Source organism: Zootoca vivipara, chromosome 10, assembly GCF_963506605.1.
Source record: "Zootoca vivipara chromosome 10, rZooViv1.1, whole genome shotgun sequence".
NCBI lineage: Eukaryota > Metazoa > Chordata > Lepidosauria > Squamata > Lacertidae > Zootoca > Zootoca vivipara.
In genome coordinates this window covers 861,523-880,502 of record NC_083285.1, presented here as the reverse complement: position 1 = coordinate 880,502, position 18,980 = coordinate 861,523, and the positions used below count along the sequence as shown (strand labels likewise).

General features: G+C 46.0%; 1 protein-coding gene across 1 annotated transcript in view; it reads left to right on the top strand.

Annotated features, from left to right (window-relative positions):
• The window catches only part of ELAPOR2 (endosome-lysosome associated apoptosis and autophagy regulator family member 2), a 106,759-nt gene that overhangs the window by 43,753 nt on the left and 44,026 nt on the right, over positions 1-18,980 (top strand). The window contains exons 2-3 of the mRNA XM_060279475.1: positions 12,548-12,662; positions 18,060-18,255. Of these exons, the coding sequence (XP_060135458.1) occupies positions 12,548-12,662; positions 18,060-18,255 (311 nt within the window). The remainder of the gene's footprint in view (positions 1-12,547; positions 12,663-18,059; positions 18,256-18,980) is intronic.

Below are 18,980 nucleotides of genomic sequence, written 5' to 3'. Positions count from 1 at the left end.
TCAGATTACTGCCACCAGACCTCCCCTTTCATGATGTACCTATGGTGAATCTAGGGAGGGGGGTCTTGGGCTACACCCCTTCTGTGACATATGGATGATGCTTCTGGGGGGTGGGCTGAAACCAATTTCAAATTTCTTTTTAAGGGCAAGACACCTCTGTTTGGGGTTCCTTCCTTGTTCTCCTGTGTGAGAGGAAGGACCCTGTTGCAACAGTTTTTATTCTTTAATAAACTGTACTTTGCTTTTGACAGCCTTAGTTTGGTCTCTGTCATTCTACGGCCAGCGGCAACATCGTGCCTGCTTGCCTGGATCCTTGGGCTCTCCCTGGGTCAGGATCCATTTCTCTGGGTTCATAGGAACCAACTTAAAATTTTACTTCAGAATCATAGAATCATAGAGTTGGAAGAGACCACAAGGGCCATCCAGTCCAACCCCCTGCCAAGCAGGAAACACCATCAAAGCATTCCTGACAGATGGCTGTCAAGCCTCTGCTTAAAGACCTCCAAAGAAGGAGACTCCACCACACTCCTTGGCAGCAAATTCCACTGCCGAACAGCTCTTACTGTCAGGAAGTTCTTCCTAATGTTTAGGTGGAAGTTTCTTTCTTGTAGTTTGAATCCGTTGCTCCGTGTCCGCTTCTCTGGAGCAGCAGAAAACAACCTTTCTCCCTCCTCTATATGACATCCTTTTATATATTTGAACATGGTTATCACATCACCCCTTAACCTTCTCTTCTCCAGGCTAAACATACCCAGCTCCCTAAGCCGTTCCTCATAAGGCATCGTTTCCAGGCCTTTGACCATTTTGGTTGCCCTCTTCTGGACACGTTCCAGCTTATCAGTATCCTTCTTGAACTGTGGTGCCCAGACCTGGACACAGTACTCCAGGTGAGGTCTGACCAGAGCAGAATACAGTGGTACTATTACTTCCCTTGATCTAGATGCTATACTCCTATTGATGCAGCCCAGAATTGCATTGGCTTTTTTAGCTGCTGCATCACACTGCTGACTCATGTCAAGTTTGCGGTCTACCAAGACTCCTAGATCCTTTTCACATGTACTGCTCTCAAGCCAGGTGTCTCCCATCCTGTATTTGTGCCTTTCATTTTTTTTGCCCAAGTGTAGTACTTTACATTTCTCCTTGTTAAAATTCATCTTGTTTGCTTTGGCCCAGTTGTCTAATCTGTTAAGGTCATTCTGAAGTGTGATCCTGTCCTCTGGGGTGTTAGCCACCCCTCCCAATTTGGTGTCATCTGCAAACTTGCTCAGGATGCCCTCAAGCCCATCATCCAAGTCATTGATAAAGATGTTGAACAAGACTGGGCCCAAGACAGAACCCTGTGGCACCCCACTAGTCACTACTCTCCAGGATGAGGAGGAGCCATTGATGATCACCCTTTGGGTTCGGTCAGTAAGCCAGTTACAAATCCACTGAATGGTAGCATTGTCTAGCCCACATTTTACCAGCTTCTTTACAAGAATATCATGGGGCACCTTGTCAAAGGCCTTGCTGAAATCAAGATAGGCTACATCCACAGCGTTCCCTTCATCTACCAGGCTTGTAATTCTGTCAAAAAATGAGATCAGATTAGTCTGACATGACTTATTTTTCAGGAACCCATGCTGACTTTTAGTGATCACAGAGTTTCTTTCTAGGTGCTCACAGACTGTTTGCTTAATGATCTGCTCTAGAATCTTTCCTGGTATTGATGTCAGGCTGACTGGGCGGTAATTGTTTGGGTCCTCTCTTTTCCCCTTTTTGAAAATAGGGACAACATTTGCCCTCCTCCAGTCTGCTGGAACTTCGCCTGTTCTCCAGGAATTTTCAAAGATTATTGCCAGTGGTTCTGAAATCACCTCTGCCAGTTCTTTTAATACTCTTGGATGTAGTTCATCTGGCCCTGGAGACTTGAATACATCTAAACTAGCCAAGTATTCTTGTACTACCTCCTTACTTATTCTGGGCTGTGTTTCCCCTGCTGAATCATCTGCTCCATATTCTTCAGGTCGGGCGTTGTTTTCTTTCTTGGAGAAGACTGAGGCAAAGAAGGCATTGAGGAGTTCTGCCCTTTCTCTGTCCCCTGTTTGCATTTCACCATCTTCTCCTCTGAGTGACCCCACTGTTTCCTTGTTTTTCCTTTTGCTACGGACATACCCATAAAAGCCCTTTTTGTTGCTTTTAACCTCTCTGGCGAGCCTGAGTTCATTCTGTGCTTTAGCTTTTCTGACTTTGTCTCTACACGTGCTGGCTATATGTTTGAATTCCTCTCTGGAGATTTCCCCCCTTTTCCATTTTTTGTACATATCCCTTTTAAATCTTAACTCAGTCAAAAGTTCTTTAGATAGACAGCCTGGCTTCTTTAGGCACCTTCCTTGTTTCCGTCTCATTGGTATTGCCTGAAGTTGTGCTTTTAATATCTCCCTTTTAACAAACTCCCAACCATCATAAACTCCCTTCCCTTTTAGTATTACTGTCCATGGGATTTCACCCAGCGTTTCCCTAAGTTTTCTGAAGTTGGCTTTCTTAAAGTCTAGAATTTGGACCTTAGTATGCTTGGTTGCTCCTTTCCGCTGGATAATAAACTCCAGAAGAGCATGGTCACTCCCACCTAATGATCCTGCCACTTCTACCCCACTAACCAAGTCATCACTATTGGTTAGGACCAGATCTAAAATGGCTGATCCTCTTGTTGCTTCTCCCACTTTCTGGACAATGAAGTTGTCTGCAAGGCCAGTGAGGAATCTGTTCGACCTTATGCTCTTGGCTGAGTTTGACATCCAACAAATATCAGGATAGTTGAAATCCCCCATTACTACTATCTCACTTCCTTTGGAATGCTTGGCCATCTGTTCCAGGAAGGCATCATCTGTGTCCTCAGTTTGGCTTAGGGATCTATAATAAACTCCCACAATGAGATCACTGTTGTTTTTCTCTCCCTTAATTTTGACCCAGATACTCTCAATTTGGCTTTGAAGTTTTAAATCCTGGATCTCTTCACAGGTATACATATCCCTAACATATAAAGCTACTCCTCCTCCTTTCCTGTTTGGTCTATTTCTCTTAAATAGATTGTATCCCTCTATTACTACATTCCAGTCATGAGACTCATCCCACCAGGTTTCAGTGATGCCTATTATGTCATATTTAGTTTGCTGTACCAAGAGCTCAAGTTCATCTTGTTTATTTCCCATGCTCTGTGCATTAGTATACAGACATTGAAGACCGTTGATCATTCCCCCATGTCTCTTATTTAAGGATATTTTCGTCCCACCACTAGGTCTGCATGCTGCTTGCTCCATTTGGTCCTTGACATTTGGATGATCATCTTCAGCATTTGATAGACTCCTACCTTCAGGACCACTGTCTCCCTCCCCCACATAAGTCAGTTTAAAGCCCTCCTGATGAGGTTTTTGAGTTTTGTGGCAAAAACATTCCTCCCAACTTTTGTGAGGTGCAGTCCATCACTTGCCAGAAGTCCATCTTCAAGAAACTGCAGACCGTGATCTAGGAATCCAAACCGTTCCTGTTTGCACCATTTGCGAAGCCAGTTGTTCACTTCCCCTATTTTTCCCTCTCTCCCTGGGCCATGTCGTTCAACTGGGAGGACAGAAGAGATGACAATTTGTGCATCTAATTGCTTCAACTTCCTGCCCAGAGCCTCATAATCATTTTTGATCTTCTGTAAGCTATGGCTTGCAGTGTCATTGGTTCCCACATGCACCAAAAGGAAGGGGTATTTGTCGGTGGGTTTTATGATTCCTTGCAGCCGTTCTGTTACATCTTTGATCTTGGCCCCAGGTAGACAGCACACCTCTCGAGACATCTTGTCAGGCCCACAGATCACTGCTTCTGTACCCCTCAGTAGGGAATCCCCTATCACCACTACACGCCTCTTCATAGGCTTGGTTGGGATTCTTCCATGTGCTGTCCCTTCCAAGGTTACCTGCATATTCCCGGAGGACTGACTTTGCTGCTCGTCTTCATATTCCTCATCAACTGTGATGAGGGAGAGATCCTCAGGTGGAGTCTGTTCCTCGTCTTCCATGAGCACTTCAAAACGGTTGTGTAATTCTAAGCACTCAGAGCGATCCCTGGGCCTTCTACTTCTATGAGTCACGTTCCTCCATACATCTGGCTGCTGTGTTGGGGAACTGACCTCCTCCTCAGGGAGATCCCCTGTCTCCTCCTTGGTGCAGACAGTGTGCTCTGCTGCATCCAAGAAAAGCTCCAGCTCTTTAATTCTCTGGAGCGTAGATACACGCCCCTGAAGCTGCTGCACCTTCTCTTCCAGAAGGGCAACCTTGTTTTCTAGTAGGGCAACCAACTTGCAATTGTTGCACGTGTAGCTACCCACATCCTTTGGCAAGAAAACAAACATTGCACAGGAATTGCAGGTGACAACGGTTGTTCCCTCCACCTCCATCTTGAAAACCTTGAAGTCAAGGGGGAAAGAGGAAGAGGCCTAGGTCCCCCCTAACAAACGTGTGAGACTTGCTGCCCTAGATCAAAAAGATGGGTCAAACTGCGCGCGCCGCTGCACTCCAAGCTCTGACTAGCTCCGCCCACAGCTAATCACCTGACCCTCCTGACTCACACTTCTAGGTGAAAGGTCACAGCCAGAAACAAACAAGGTCACAGCCAGAAACAAACACCCACACAAGCCTGGACAGTCACCCAAATCCAAGAGGCAGCAGCCCTAGAAAACCAGCACAAGCACACAAACAAGTAAGAAAACAAATAAGCACACAAACTTACTAACACACAGCCCCAAAAGACAAAGCCACAAAACCTACAGAGTGTCTCCCAAGCTCAGCTCACTTTCTGCTCCTTCCTCAGTCGCTGCACTCCAAGCTCTGACTAGCTCCGCCCACAGCTAATCACCTGACCCTCCTGACTCACACTTCTAGGTGAAAGGTCACAGCCAGAAACAAACAAGGTCACAGCCAGAAACAAACACCCACACAAGCCTGGACAGTCACCCAAATCCAAGAGGCAGCAGCCCTAGAAAACCAGCACAAGCACACAAACAAGTAAGAAAACAAATAAGCACACAAACTTACTAACACACAGCCCCAAAAGACAAAGCCACAAAACCTACAGAGTGTCTCCCAAGCTCAGCTCACTTTCTGCTCCTTCCTCAGTCGCTGCACTCCAAGCTCTGACTAGCTCCGCCCACAGCTAATCACCTGACCCTCCTGACTCACACTTCTAGGTGAAAGGTCACAGCCAGAAACAAACAAGGTCACAGCCAGAAACAAACACCCACACAAGCCTGGACAGTCACCCAAATCCAAGAGGCAGCAGCCCTAGAAAACCAGCACAAGCACACAAACAAGTAAGAAAACAAATAAGCACACAAACTTACTAACACACAGCCCCAAAAGACAAAGCCACAAACCATAAAGAAGGCTGATCGCCAAAGAATTGATGCTTTTGAATTATGGTGCTGGAGGAGACTCTTGAGAGTCCCATGGACTGCAAGAAGACCAAACCTATCCATTCTGAAGGAAATAAGCCCTGAGTGCTCACTGGAAGGACAGATCGTGAAGCTGAGGCTCCAATACTTTGGACACCTCATGAGAAGAGAAGACTCCCTGGAAAAGACCCTGATGTTGGGAAAGATGGAGGGCACAAGGAGAAGGGGGCGACAGAGGACGAGATGGTTGGACAGTGTTCTCGAAGCTACCAACATGAGTCTGACCAAACTGCGGGAGGCAGTGGAAGACAGGAGTGCCTGGTGTGCTATGGTCCATGGGGTCACGAAGAGTTGGACACGACTAAATGACTAAACAACAACAACATCTTGTAGAAAAGTTTTCCCCTGAGAGTCCATCACACTCTATAGTGCAAAGGACTTCAGGCTCAGGGGCCAAATGTGGCCCTCCATCTTCTCTCTCCAGTCCATGGAGAGCCCATGGCCACATCCCCATTTGCTTAGGCCACGCCTCTTGACAGCCCTCTTTGCATGTGTCTTTGACCTCTGCTCACGTCTCTGGCTTGCCAGGTTGGAAGGTGGAAAAATGAGTGTAGCATTGGGAGCTGAGTTCTATACTAAAGTAAGTATCGCGTGTGCACACATTTCTAGTTTTTGCCTCTAGTTCCACTGGTGTGCAGCCCCTGGAAGACTGCCCCTGAGTGAATGTGGCCTTTGGATGGAAAGGGGCTTCCCTAGCCCTCCTCTAGCGGGGCCAAGAAGCAACCCAGCCTTAAGGATACGTGTAAATGGCCACTTGCCAAGAAAATCTGACACATTTGACACATAGGGCCAGACCAATACATTTTGGCGCCTGAGGCAGACCCCAAAATTGTGTCGTCCCCCCCTCCGCCAGGGAAAAAGGGGTGAAGAAGTTCTACATCAGGAACAAGTGGGAAAGGAAGGTTGACATCAGCACCTGCTGCCCCAGTGAATCCTGCTGCCTGAGGCAGTCACTTCCCCATGCCTCATGGATGGGCCAGCCCTGTGTAAAAAGGAAGGTGTTGAAAGGCAAAGGCAACAGCGTCAGGCCTCTCCAGAATGCTTGGAAGTTGTTTAAAAACACACTATTAGGAGCTCAAGGGGAATGTTGATCCCAGGGATCAGAACCAAGAAGATGCTTGCATAGTTACTGAGCAGAGTCCAGGAAGCTGGAGGAGGCTTATTCCTTGACAGTGGTGCGTGGAATTACATTCTTGTGTGATTCCTGGTGAGTGATGGTATCAGTGCATATGAACCTGGTTCCACTTGCCACACAACACACACACAAGCTCTAATTGTTGAGAGCTCCTGAAAGGTGCCTCTTCACAGGCAAGGGAGAGTAGAGGAATTTGCCCTGACACCATACGGCTAGGGAAGGAGGCGCAGCTAGCATGTGGATCTCAGTATCTCTTTATCTCGCTTAGCTAATCTCTGCTGATCTTCAACTGCCAGAGCAGATTGTGCTGTGCTAAATTTCCAGAAGGCTTGGTTTTTGATGCAAAAACGTTTGCTGTGGGTGGTGCAAAACTTCTCGGCTAATAATAATAATAATAATAATAATAATAATAATAATTTATTATTATACCCCGCCCATCTGGCCGGGTTCCCCCAGCCACTCTGGGCGGCTTCCAACAAAATACTAAAATACAGAAATCCATCAAACATTAAAAGCTTCCCTAAACAGGGCTGCCTTAAGATGCCTTCTAAAGGTCTGGTAATTGTTATTCTCTTTGACCTCTGGTGGGAGGGCATTCCACAGGGTGGGCGCCACTACCGAGAAGGCCCTCTGCCTGGTTCCCTCTAACTTGGCTTCTCGTAAAGAGGGAACCGCCAGAAGGCCCTCGGCGCTGGATCTCAGTGTCCGGGCAGAACGATGGGGGAGGAGACGCTCCTTCAGGTATACTGGACCGAGGCCGTTTAGGGCTTTAAAGGTCAGCACCAACACTTTGAATTGTGCTCGGAAACGTACTGGGAGCCAATGTAGGTCTTTCAGGACCGGTGTTATGTGGTCTCGGCGGCCACTCCCAGTCACCAGTCTAGCTGCCGCATTCTGGATTAATTGCAGTTTCCGGGTCACCTTCAAAGGTAGCCCCACGTAGAGCGCATTGCAGTAGTCCAAGCGGGAGATAACTAGAGCATGCACCACTCTGGCGAGGCAGTCCACAAGCAGATAGGGTCTCAGCCTGCGTACCAGATGGAGCTGATAAACAGCTGCCCTGGACACAGAATTGACCTGCGCCTCCATGGACAGCTGTGAGTCCAAAATGACTCCCAGGCTGCGCACCTGGTCCTTCAGCGGCACAGTTACCCCATTCAGGATCAGGGAGTCCTCCATGCCTGCCCGCCTCCTATCCCCCAAGAACAGTACTGTCTTGTCAGGATTCAACCTCAATCTTCCCACAATCTTTCCCCATGTCACTTCACTGGCATTGTTTCCCCGGCTCCTGTGCAGCTTTAGCACCATCCCCCACCCCACCCCAAAGGGGTGCCCTTACTGTACGGTGCATTGTGGGTTGTGAAGTGAGCGTGATGATGTCATGGTGCTTTGGAGCAAGTCAGACTTTGCTGTGTGATGAAGCGGCTGCCACTCTCATGGGGGAAAGCAAGGAGCAATTTGTCCCTCTGACCCCTTGGCCTTCCAGCACTGAGCAGTAAGAAGGTCATTCTGATCCAACGTTAGTCTTGTACCGTTATGCATGACTAGTGGGGAAAAATCTGGGCGTCTTCCATCCTCATTTGGCATGCCTTTCAGTGGAATATGCATCAGTACCACAGCTATGCCTGCATTTTGTCCCCACTGGTCAGTGTCGCATAATGCAGTGTTTCCCAACCAGTGTGCCTCCAGATGTTTTGGGGCAACAACTCCCATCATTCCTGACCACTGGTCTTGCTAGCTAGGGATGATGGGAGTTGTAGTCCCAAAACATCTGGAGGCACACTGGTTGGGAAACACTGGCATAATGTGTAGCCAGGATCTCCCCCCGCTCACGCACAAAAAGCAGTACAATAGCATAAAAGCAAAGGGTGTGTGTGTGTAGAAACCATGCTTTGGTTTCCTTGGGGTCATCAGAATGGATAATGGAAGAAAGCAGGAAGTGTCTTTGCTATTGTTGAAAAAGCACAAATGGCAACGATTGAAAGGAGAACATTTATAAAACTATCCTGCTGAGCTAAGTGGTTGTCAGAGGGGGATGAAGCAGATTATCACCATTTATTGCACAGAAGGAGTGCCAAGCAGTGCAGTCAAGCAGGGCACCATAGCAGCAAAAGGGATGAAAATAAATGCCCCCCCCCTCATCTTTAGGTGGTCTTATAATGTTACTGCAGTTGTATCTTAAGTACAGTGGTGCCTCCCTAGACGAAATTAATTCGTTCCATGGGTCTTTTCTTATAGCGAAAAAAAATCGTCTAGTGAATCCCATAGGAATGCATTGAATTTTTTTTAAATAATAATAATAATTTATTATTTATACCCCGCCCATCTGGCCGGGTTTCCCCAGCCACTCTGGGCGGCTTCCAACAGAAACATTAAAACGCACTGATTTCTCAAACATTAAAAGCCTCCCTAAACAGGGCTGCCTTCAGATGTCTTCTAAAAATCTGGTAGCTGTTTTCCTTTTTGACATCTGATGGGAGGGCGTTCCACAGGACAGGTGCCACCACCGAGAAGGCCCTCTGCCTGGTTCCCTGCAACTTGGCTTCTCGCAATGAGGGAACCGCCAGAAGGCCCTCGGAGCTGGACCTCAGTGTCCGGGCAGAATTTTTGAATTTTTTTGCCCATAGCAACGCATTAATTGAATTTCAATGCATTCCTATGGGAAACCGCGATTCGCTAGACGAATTTTTCGTAAAACGCATTCGTCTAGCGAGGCAAGCTCCTCTCGAAAAATCCTTTCGTTAAGCGGAAATTTCGTTAAGCAGGGCATTCGTTAAGCGAGGCCCCACTGTACAGTTGCTGCAGTTTTATCTGGCCTTTCCTAGGCTTTCCAGATGAAGGAAGATCCTGTTATGTTGTGTGCTTGAGAAATTCTTACAACATTGTTGGACGACAAAAATACATTTCTACTGTCAGAGCAGTACAAGGCAATGCATCATGGAAGCTGTCTGGAAATGAACATCTATCTATTTTTGGCCTTGCTCTCTGTGTTACTATGTATTAACCTTTTCAGCTGAATCTTACAAATTGATTTTGGTAAGCTTCCTGGAATACTTGGGAAAATGTCAGCCTTCCATTAAGAAAATTATGCAGGTTAACTCTTAGTTTGGTTTTCACTAGAAATAGACCCCTTCAGCTCCTAGCATTACATCTAAGACTCCCCATAGTCTTTGCCAAAATGCAAAAGCTGAGAGGAAAGGCTGGCAGGTTGCAACCTAGATTTGTCTTCTGCCTTGCTGCAGAAGGGGGAAAGGAGGCAAGCACAGCTTCCCCTGCTGGTCCCTTTACTGTTATCTATCTATAGACATCTTTCCTTCTATTCTCCAACTAGCACAACTCTCCCATCATGAATCAATGTCATTTTCTTCCTCGGTTGGAGAAGGACACCCACCCACCCACCCCATACACACACTAAATAGGCATGTAATCTTTCTGGAACCATCCATGTTTATCATAAGAAACGATGTGTCAATATTTCTCTCTCTCTGCGATGAAAAGGCTGTTCAATAGCATATTGGATTCATTTTACATGGCATCCTCTTACATATTGTTTCTGAGTCTAAGAAGGGGCTCTTCCCAGCAAAGCTAGAAACAAGGGGGAGAGGACAACTTGCTCTTTTTGTTTGTAAGCTTTCATATTCCTTTTTTGTTACATCTAACCAGTGATGGACGCGGGTGGTGCTGTGGGTTAAACCACAGAGCCTAGGGCTTGCCGATCGGAAGGTTGGCGGTTCAAATCCCTGTGATGGGGTGAGCTCCCGTTGTTCGGTCCCAGCTCCTGCCAACCTAGCAGTTCGAAAGCACGTCAAAGTGCAAGTAGATAAATAGGTACCGCTACAGCGGGAAGGTAAACGGCTTTTCCGTGCGCTGCTCTGGTTCGCCAGAAGTGGCTTTGTCATGCTGGCCACATGACCTGGAAGCTGCACGCCGGCTCCCTCGGCCAATAAAGTGAGATGAGCGCCGCAACTCCAGAGTCGGTCATGACTGGACCTAATGGTCAGGGGTCCATTTACCTTTACCTTTTTAACCAGTGATGTGTTAGCTACCAAATGCAATTCGTGTTTCTAAGGGGTGTTTATTTAGTGAATTTAATGCAAAAGGACATTATCACCATAGTGGAGGTTTGTTTTATGTTTTGTTTTAAATTCCCCATGAGGCTTGTATGAAGTCAGTCACATTGTGCTGCTGCAGAAATAATTGCCCTGGCTGCCCACTAGGTGCTGGGTGAGCTTCGAGGGCTGGCATTGGTGTACAAATAGCTTGGGAGCAGGATCCCTACAAGTCACCTCTTTCCTTACATCCTCAACTAATCACTGTTCTGCAGGGGAGGGATCTTGCAGATACCATCCTTTCAGGAGCAGGGCTGGAAGAATCCGTCAATTTCAGTTCTTTCAGTTTTTCATTTCTCTAATCTTGAATTCAGTTCTCCAAATTTCTGCAGCAATTTTATTTTTATTTTAAAAAATAAAATCCTAATCAGAATTATTCAGTATTTTAGTGCAAATATCTCTCAATAAACACATTTTTGTGGGCAGTTTTGACTAACGGACACATTTTTACAGGAAATTTCTCAACATATAATGTATTTTTGCATGTTATTTTCATTTTTTATGCCCACTTTCCCCTAATACGTGCATTTTTGTAAAGATCATTTGGTTGGAGAACTGCATTGCAAAAGTTTGGATAAGTGCAAATTTCTAGGGTTGCCATAATGCTTTGGAAAGTGGAAATTTGATAGCATTTAAAGCAGCATCTGACTGAATCAAATTCACCCCCCACCCCTAATCCTGAAGTCCATTCCACACCCCAGTGGAGTAGGCTGTATGGCGAGACCCTTCTAGTTCCTGGATCCAGCAAGGATTCGGATTCCTGGAGCAGTCAGGCTAGCTTCCTGCTGAGGTAAAGAGTAAAAAAGGAAGTGGCTTGGTGCCAGAGGACAAACGGGTGTGGCCCCCTCCCTTAACTTTCTGATAGGGAGAAGGACAAAGAGTTGAGTTGTGTGAGCTGGAAGCTGGAAGCAAGGCAGCAGGCGGGGAAAGCAGGAAGGCAGAGCCATGCCTGACTTTTGCTGGAATCCCAGGCTGTGGCTATGGGAGAAGCAAGCAAGACCCTCTTGGGGTGTGAATGCTGTGAGCCCCTCCATTGTAGGCTCAGGTTGTATATACGTGTGTAAATAATCCATATATCCTGAAGACACCACGGTCTCCGCTGTGCCTCATTCTGAAGGAAGCCTCATTGGAAGTGATTTATAAATGAAATAATAATAATAATAGGGCAGTGTGTGTTAGTGAGTCAACAACAATATGCCAATGCCTATCGATCAATGATGATCAGTGTCGATGTTTTCCTTTCACATGTGATGTTCGGGGCAAACGCCCCCCCCCATTGCTCCCCTAAGAAATGGTGTGCTTGATAAATATGGATTTTGTTCATCAGCATCTTTATAGCCACTTCTCTTGAAAGAGGGCACTGCAGAATCATAGACTCATGAAACTGCAGAGTTGGAAGGGTCATGTCAAAGCCCAGCACTGCAGGAATCACAGCTCATGTTTCTGAGCCAGTTCGAGTATTTGTGCTCTGTCCTTTGAATGGCATTCCTGCCCATGAGCGTTTTGTCTCACAAGCCCTGCCCCTTCCTCTGGCTGCATGTTGGCAGCCTCATTTCCAGAAGGCGAAGCCCACACTCTCAGAGGAGATTTGGGCCCAAGTCTCATTTTCTATGCATTTTCATTTAAGTCCTGATACTTTGTGACCCTTGTGCATTTTGTCACATCATGTCCACCCAGACACTGACAGTTCAATATTTTGTATATTAAATGTGTTTCCCCCCCCCCTTTGATGTTGGCATTGGTTTCTACTGATGCATTGGGATTACGGTAAATGGAAGTGTAAATATATAATAACTGAAGGGTTATTATTATTATTATTGCTTGCAGACAGAGTACCACTTTGAATACACGGAGTGCGATAGCAGTGGGTCCAGGTGGAGAGTTGCTGTCCCAAACGTGGAATGTTCTGGTTTACCTGATCCTGTCAAAGGGAAGGAATGCAGTATGTATTTATGCTTTCTTGTTACGAATCTCATGTAGCAGCCTCCTCTCACATGTTTATCACTAAATGTACCCTAGACAGCAGGCGTATTCTCGTGCAAGATTAAAAACTTAATTTTTAAAATCAGTTTGCTAATGCAAGTATAAAGCTAACATTTGCCGGGACGATGCTGTTTTTATTTTGCCAGCCTTGAAGCATTGGTTAAAAGGTGGGTTGCACATTTTAAAATAAAGGAGCATGGATAAGAGTGAAAGAGGTTGGCACGAGGTGGCAGGGAGCTTGGCATGGGGCAGATGTCCTGGCAGAGCCATCTGGTGTTGCACCATGTCAGTCTCCCCACCCCTCACCCCTCCCCTTAAGCAGCAGTGACTCTGCAGTTGGGAGGTCAAGTGAATGCCACCCCACCCCCACCCCTTAGACAGATGTATCTGGACTCTCCCTCCCCCCCCCCCATGGGGGGGGAAGGTGCATTTTGAGTAGAAAACGTCCACCTCCCTCAGATGCTCCTCTGTTCAAAACCACCGCATGGGGTGAATATTTATTTTAGAAAGCAGTGCTCCCATTCAGGTATTTGTTCCATAGGACTAGAGGTAAAGCCAGATCTGATCTTGCTCTGAATGTTCAACAGCTTCCAAGCTCAGCTGGCTCTGTGACTAAGCAAATGCATCCCCTTGCTGTCAGGTCTCGAATGCGCCAGCAATCAGCTTAACAACAAAAGGTTTTCTGCTCTTGTTTGCGTCTGACCTTGGTGGGTTTTTTAAAGTAACGTATGTTTCTGGGACACGCTGAGTGCTGATGAGCCTGAAGGCTGTTTTATCTTGAGAGGATAATGACCAGCAATAGCCCACAAGAGATGGTGGGCGGAATAGGGGCAAGAGTCCTGGCTTCCTGGGGGAGGAGCTCAGCTCTCTTTTGAAGGAGGAGGGTGGACCAGCAAAAGAAAGGACTGGGCTTTCTCTTGCCACAGGTGTATGGCATACCTGCCAAGTCGCTGTCAGAGAAATAAGGGACCGGGCTGGAAATAGCAGACCGGAAGTAGCACTGTCGCCATTTTTGAACTGGGCGGAGCATGCTCAGAAGTGACTTTTGATGCTGCTTTGCCCAGTTCCAAAATGGCCGCCGCGCCAGAAGTCGCACTGCAGCCATTTTGGAACTGGGCAGAGCAGCATCAGAAGTCGCTTCTGAGCACGCTCCGCCCAGTTCCAAAATGGCCGCTGCGCCAGAATAAACCGGGAAAAAACAAAAAAATCAGTTTTTTCAGCTAGGAACAGCTGGAAAAACGGGGATTTCCCGGGGAAAATGGGAGACTTGGCAGCTATGGTGTATGGCATGGCAGGGATGGGAAAGAGGTATTGAAATATTGGGAGAGCCAGAGAGCAGGAGATGTCAGTGTTGGGTTCTTGCTGCTCCTTTGACTTCCTTTATCCTTTCTGGCACCAGGATCACACGGTAGTTCAGTCTCTCCCCAGTTTGTGCCAGTTTCACTGTTGTTTGTTCAAAAGTCCCTTAAGTTCATATGTTCACAACATAAAAATACTAAAAAAAAAAGAAAGAGCACAAAATACACAAAAAAGCAAAACACATTTAAAATACATATTGCTTAAGAAGCCAAAGGCCTGGTTATAGAGAAACATTTTTGCCTGGCACCTAAAAATATGCAATGAAGGCACCTGGCAAGCCTCTCTGGGAAGAGCATCCCACTGACAGGGAGCTACCACAGAAAAGGCCTGTTCTTGTGTTGCCACCCTCTGGACCTCATGTAGAGGAGGCACACAGAGAAGGACCTCAGAGTCTGGGACATTTTCTATGGAGAGAGAGGTGGTCCTGGAGGTATTGCGGTCCTGAGCCATTTACGGCTTTATAGGTCAAAACCAGCACTTTAATTTGGGCCTGGAAACTGATTGGCAGCCAGTGCAGTTGGGCCACGATTGGTGTATTATGCTCAAACCGTCTTGCCATGATGAACAACCTGGCTGCCGAGTTCTGCACCAGCTGAAGTTTCCAAACCGTCTTCAGAAGCAGCCCCACGTATAATGAGTTGCAGTAGTCTAACCTAGAGGTTACCAGAGCATAGACAACAGAAGATAGGCTGTCCCTACTAAGACAGGAGCACACCTGGGCCATCAGCCAAAGCTGATGGAAAGCATCACCTAAGCGGTAATCTAACCTTTAAACAGTTACCATGAGATGCACAGCAGGACTTTTGATCCCATGACTGGTGAGTTTACTTAGGAACCATTTTTGAGGACGTAAACTTTATTGTAGAGTTGGTAGGGATCACCAGAGTCATCTAGTCCAACCCCCTGCAATGCAGGGATGTTTTGCCCAATGTGGAGCTCAAGATTACGACCCTGAGATTAGGAGTCTCAGTCCAAGTCCACAACCTCTGTCTTCATTTCAATGTGAGCTTTTTTAGAGCCTGGACTATTTTAGAAGCACCCTTTTAAAATTAAGATTCAATTGAGGCTAAGAGTGTAGGCAGTTCTAATAAATGGGGTGAAAGAAGCATGAATTCAGGCTCTATTAAGAAGCTCCATATAAATGATTCAGATCTGGCATGCTGAATCAGGAAAATAAAATTATAGGTAATAGTATTCATATGAACATTTTGAGTTTAATTTTTCCAGTTTAATTCTTTATTGCTTCATGATATTCCTTGGTGTCTTCATTCAGTGGTATTATACTGACTTTAACCAGTGGTGTGATAAATTCTATGATGCTATGCACAAAAAAAAAAAACACCATCGAATTTGATATGGGGGAAATAAGTATCCTGAGAATATTTATTTAATTTAAAAGTTTCCAACCCTTATAATTGGGGCAATAGGCTTGAATGAGGATTGTCTTGTGAAATCTTGGAAGTCAGAGAATTGATCCCAAATGATTCAAGGTCAGGGAAAGGCTGGGGTGTTTGCTACCCCATTAGCGGAAGCAGCATACATATTGACATTTGCCTAGAACATTTCTACAGGTTGCAGAATACCACTTTTTACAGTGCAGAATTTGGGTTCCTCAAGTGCAAAATGGGTGATTGATAGCAAGCAAGCAAGCAAGCAAGCAAACAAACAAGCAAGCAAGCAAACAAACAAACAAACAAACAAATACATGGGTAGCACAAGAGCCACAGCTTTTAATGCAGGAATTTTCAAAGCGTATTCTTCTGAGGAACTTTGGAGCTCTTTGGAAGGTTTCAGAATTTTCTCAAGGAGAACATTAGTAAGGACAGGCAAACTGCCACCGAAGATAGCTTGGTTATAACTTGGCAACACAGAGTTTCAGAAACTGAGTGACATTAAAGTTGTGGTGGCAGGGGACTGTTACTAGGATTTTTTTTTTTAATGATTATGCTGTTTATTATATTTTTATTATTGTGCTCCATAAAATGTGCCCTTAATGTTCTACACTGCCCTGGGATCTTTTGATAAAGGACAGTATATAAATTGAATGAATAAGTTAATAAGAATCGTATTGGGCCCATATGTGGAGGCCCAACAGGCCTGGCCAGCCCTCTCCCCAAACTGAGCAGAGGGACCTCGGTGGGCATGTCAGCATGGAAAGAGGTCTCTGGTGATAGACAAATTACCAGCTGAAAGACAAATCAAGTTGCACAGATTGTCCCGGATGTCAAAAGAGATTCATTTTGCCATTAGCCATGCTCAGCCTCCGATTGAACCAGGCAAGCAGCTGGCTTCCTCCAAGCTACTTATGCTCATGCCCATATGCATTGTGACAGGAAAAGAGCATTCTCCTGTGAAACGTGGAAATAGTTGAGCCATTTGATGAAGAGACTGTAATGAAGAAGCAATGAAAGCTCCTGTAGCAGTGAAGAGCCTTAAGGACTTGACGCTGGTCTAGGCTCTCCTCTATGACATGTTCATTAGGATGTTTGTGGGAACATAGTGTTCATCTGATGGAGGGGACCACCGCATAGGTCACAAGGATCAATCACCTGCAGATCAAGGATGACTCACTGCATAGAATGGGGTAGGCACCCTTTACTGCAGGCATGTCCAACCACTACGGTAGATTGTGATCTACTGGTAGATCCCTGGCTGATCCTGGTAGATCGCAGGACCCTTATCAATCATGGGGTTAAATAAAGTTTACTGAAAGTTACTGGATGGCCCTTGTGGTCTCTTCCAACTCTATGATTCTAAGTTAACAAATAAAAGCTGAAGAACTCTGGGCAATCCTACCCCAAAAAAGCCGAACAACTCTGGGCTTAACAACTCTGGGCAATCCACCCACCCACCCACACTCCTCCTCCTCCAATGACAATGGGTAGATCACTGCCAGTTTTTAAAATACTGGGAGTAGATCACAATCTCTTGGGAGTCAGACGTGCCTGCTTTACTGCATGTGCTGCAAACCTGAAAATCAGGTTTGGTTGGAATGTGCCTGTAAACTGCACTCTTGTACCGTAGTTCCTTGTTAGCAGGTTCTTCAGAGATTAGATGGGCATCGTGAAGAATGTCTGGCCAACATGTTGCACAAGACAGCCTCCGGGGGTGCGGGATGCTTTTAGATTCGAAAGACAGCCAAATATGTTAACTGCATAACTTGTCTTCTCCTTCTCCTGGGCGCCTCTGGCATTTTGACATGGTGTAATTTGTGACTAGAAGATTCTGGTTATTTATGAAAAACAAATTGGTATTTAGCTGCAAAATTAAAAGCACCTTTTGGTTAAAAGGTGTGAGTGCACATTTGTTCTAGGTGGATGGTGAAACTAAGTATCTTTGCCGCAATTTGTCAGAAGTTGCGTTAATAAACTTTATAGCCTGCACTAATCAAAAGGCTGAAGGGAACAATTTGAAGCAACAATTTTATATAAAGAAATTAATTTGTACGGGGTGTGTGGACTGCCATGAACATTCAATTCTGTTATTTTTATTTTTAAAATGTGTAGTTTCTTCATCAATGTTTAAGCTGTCCTCATTGTGACATCAATGAAAATAATTTGCCAGTTGTGTCAATTATACTATGTAGATCAGGCATCCCCAAACTGCGGCCCTCCTGATGTTTTGGCCTACAACTCCCATGATCCCTAGCTAACAGGACCAGTGGTCAGGGATGATGGGAATTGTAGTCCAAAACATCTGGAGGGCCGAAGTTTGGGGATGCCTGATGTAGATGATCCAAATATTGTGTGCTGTCCATGTTGAACAAGGCGTCCGCTATTGGTTTACAGAAATAAAATTCTTACGATCGAGATTTGTTTTCAGATTGGTGCTGTGGATAACACAACTTGCCTGTAACAGATACCAGATCTGAGAAACAGGTGCCAATCAAATTTGTGATTTTCTACATTTGAGGGTCGCTGAATGCTTGTTTAGAAGAGAGCTTGCAATGGACCTATTGCTTGTGCCCTTAATCAGCTGTGCATGTTTTCCTTCTCAGCTTTCTCATGTGCTTCTGGGGAATACCTAGAAATGAAGAACCAGGTGTGCAGTAAATGTGCCGAAGGAACCTACTCCTTGGGAAGTGGGATCAAATTTGATGAATGGGACGAGCTGCCTGCAGGATTCACAAATGTAGCCACTTACATGGACACAGCCATGGGCTCAGCTGAGAGCAAAGCAGACAGCTGTGGCAAGTAAGGACTTCGGGGGGGGGGAAACGGGCGTTGTGTGCGCATGGCACACACAGGCTTGGAGAAACTGTTATAACTGAGGTGCAACAGTGCCTCTGATTTTCAATTTTTCGTTCTCTGGTATATTTATATTCATAGGGATGTTGGAAGCCACCTTGTACAGAGTTAGACCATTGGTCCATCTAGCTCAGTATTGTCTACACTGATTGGTGGCAGCTCCACATGGTTTCAGGCTGGGAGATGCTGGGGACTGAGCCTGGCACTCTTTGCATGAGAAATAGGCACACTACTACCCTATGGCCGTTGCCCACTCTTCCTAAGTTCAGAGTAGCTTACATGGTCTTCTAGCAGTTTCCTGTTCAAGCACTGAGCAGGTCCAGACACTCTGAGCTGAAATGATGCAGCAGAACCAGCAGCTCTCATGCAATTTATGGGGTCTCAACTCAGACCACTCAGAGAGCCAGTGTGGTATAGTGGTTAAGAGCGGTAGACTCGTAATCTGGGGAACCGGGTTCGCGTCTCCACTCCTCCACATGCAGCTGTTGGGTGACCTTGGGCTAGTCACACTTCTCTGAAGTCTCTCAGCCCCACTCACCTCACAGAGTGTTTGTTGTGGGGGAGGAAGGGAAAGGAGAATGTTAGCCGCTTTGAGACTCCTTCGGGTAGTGATGAAGCGGGATATCAAATCCAAACTACTCCTCCTCCTCCTCCTCCTCCTCCTCCTCCTC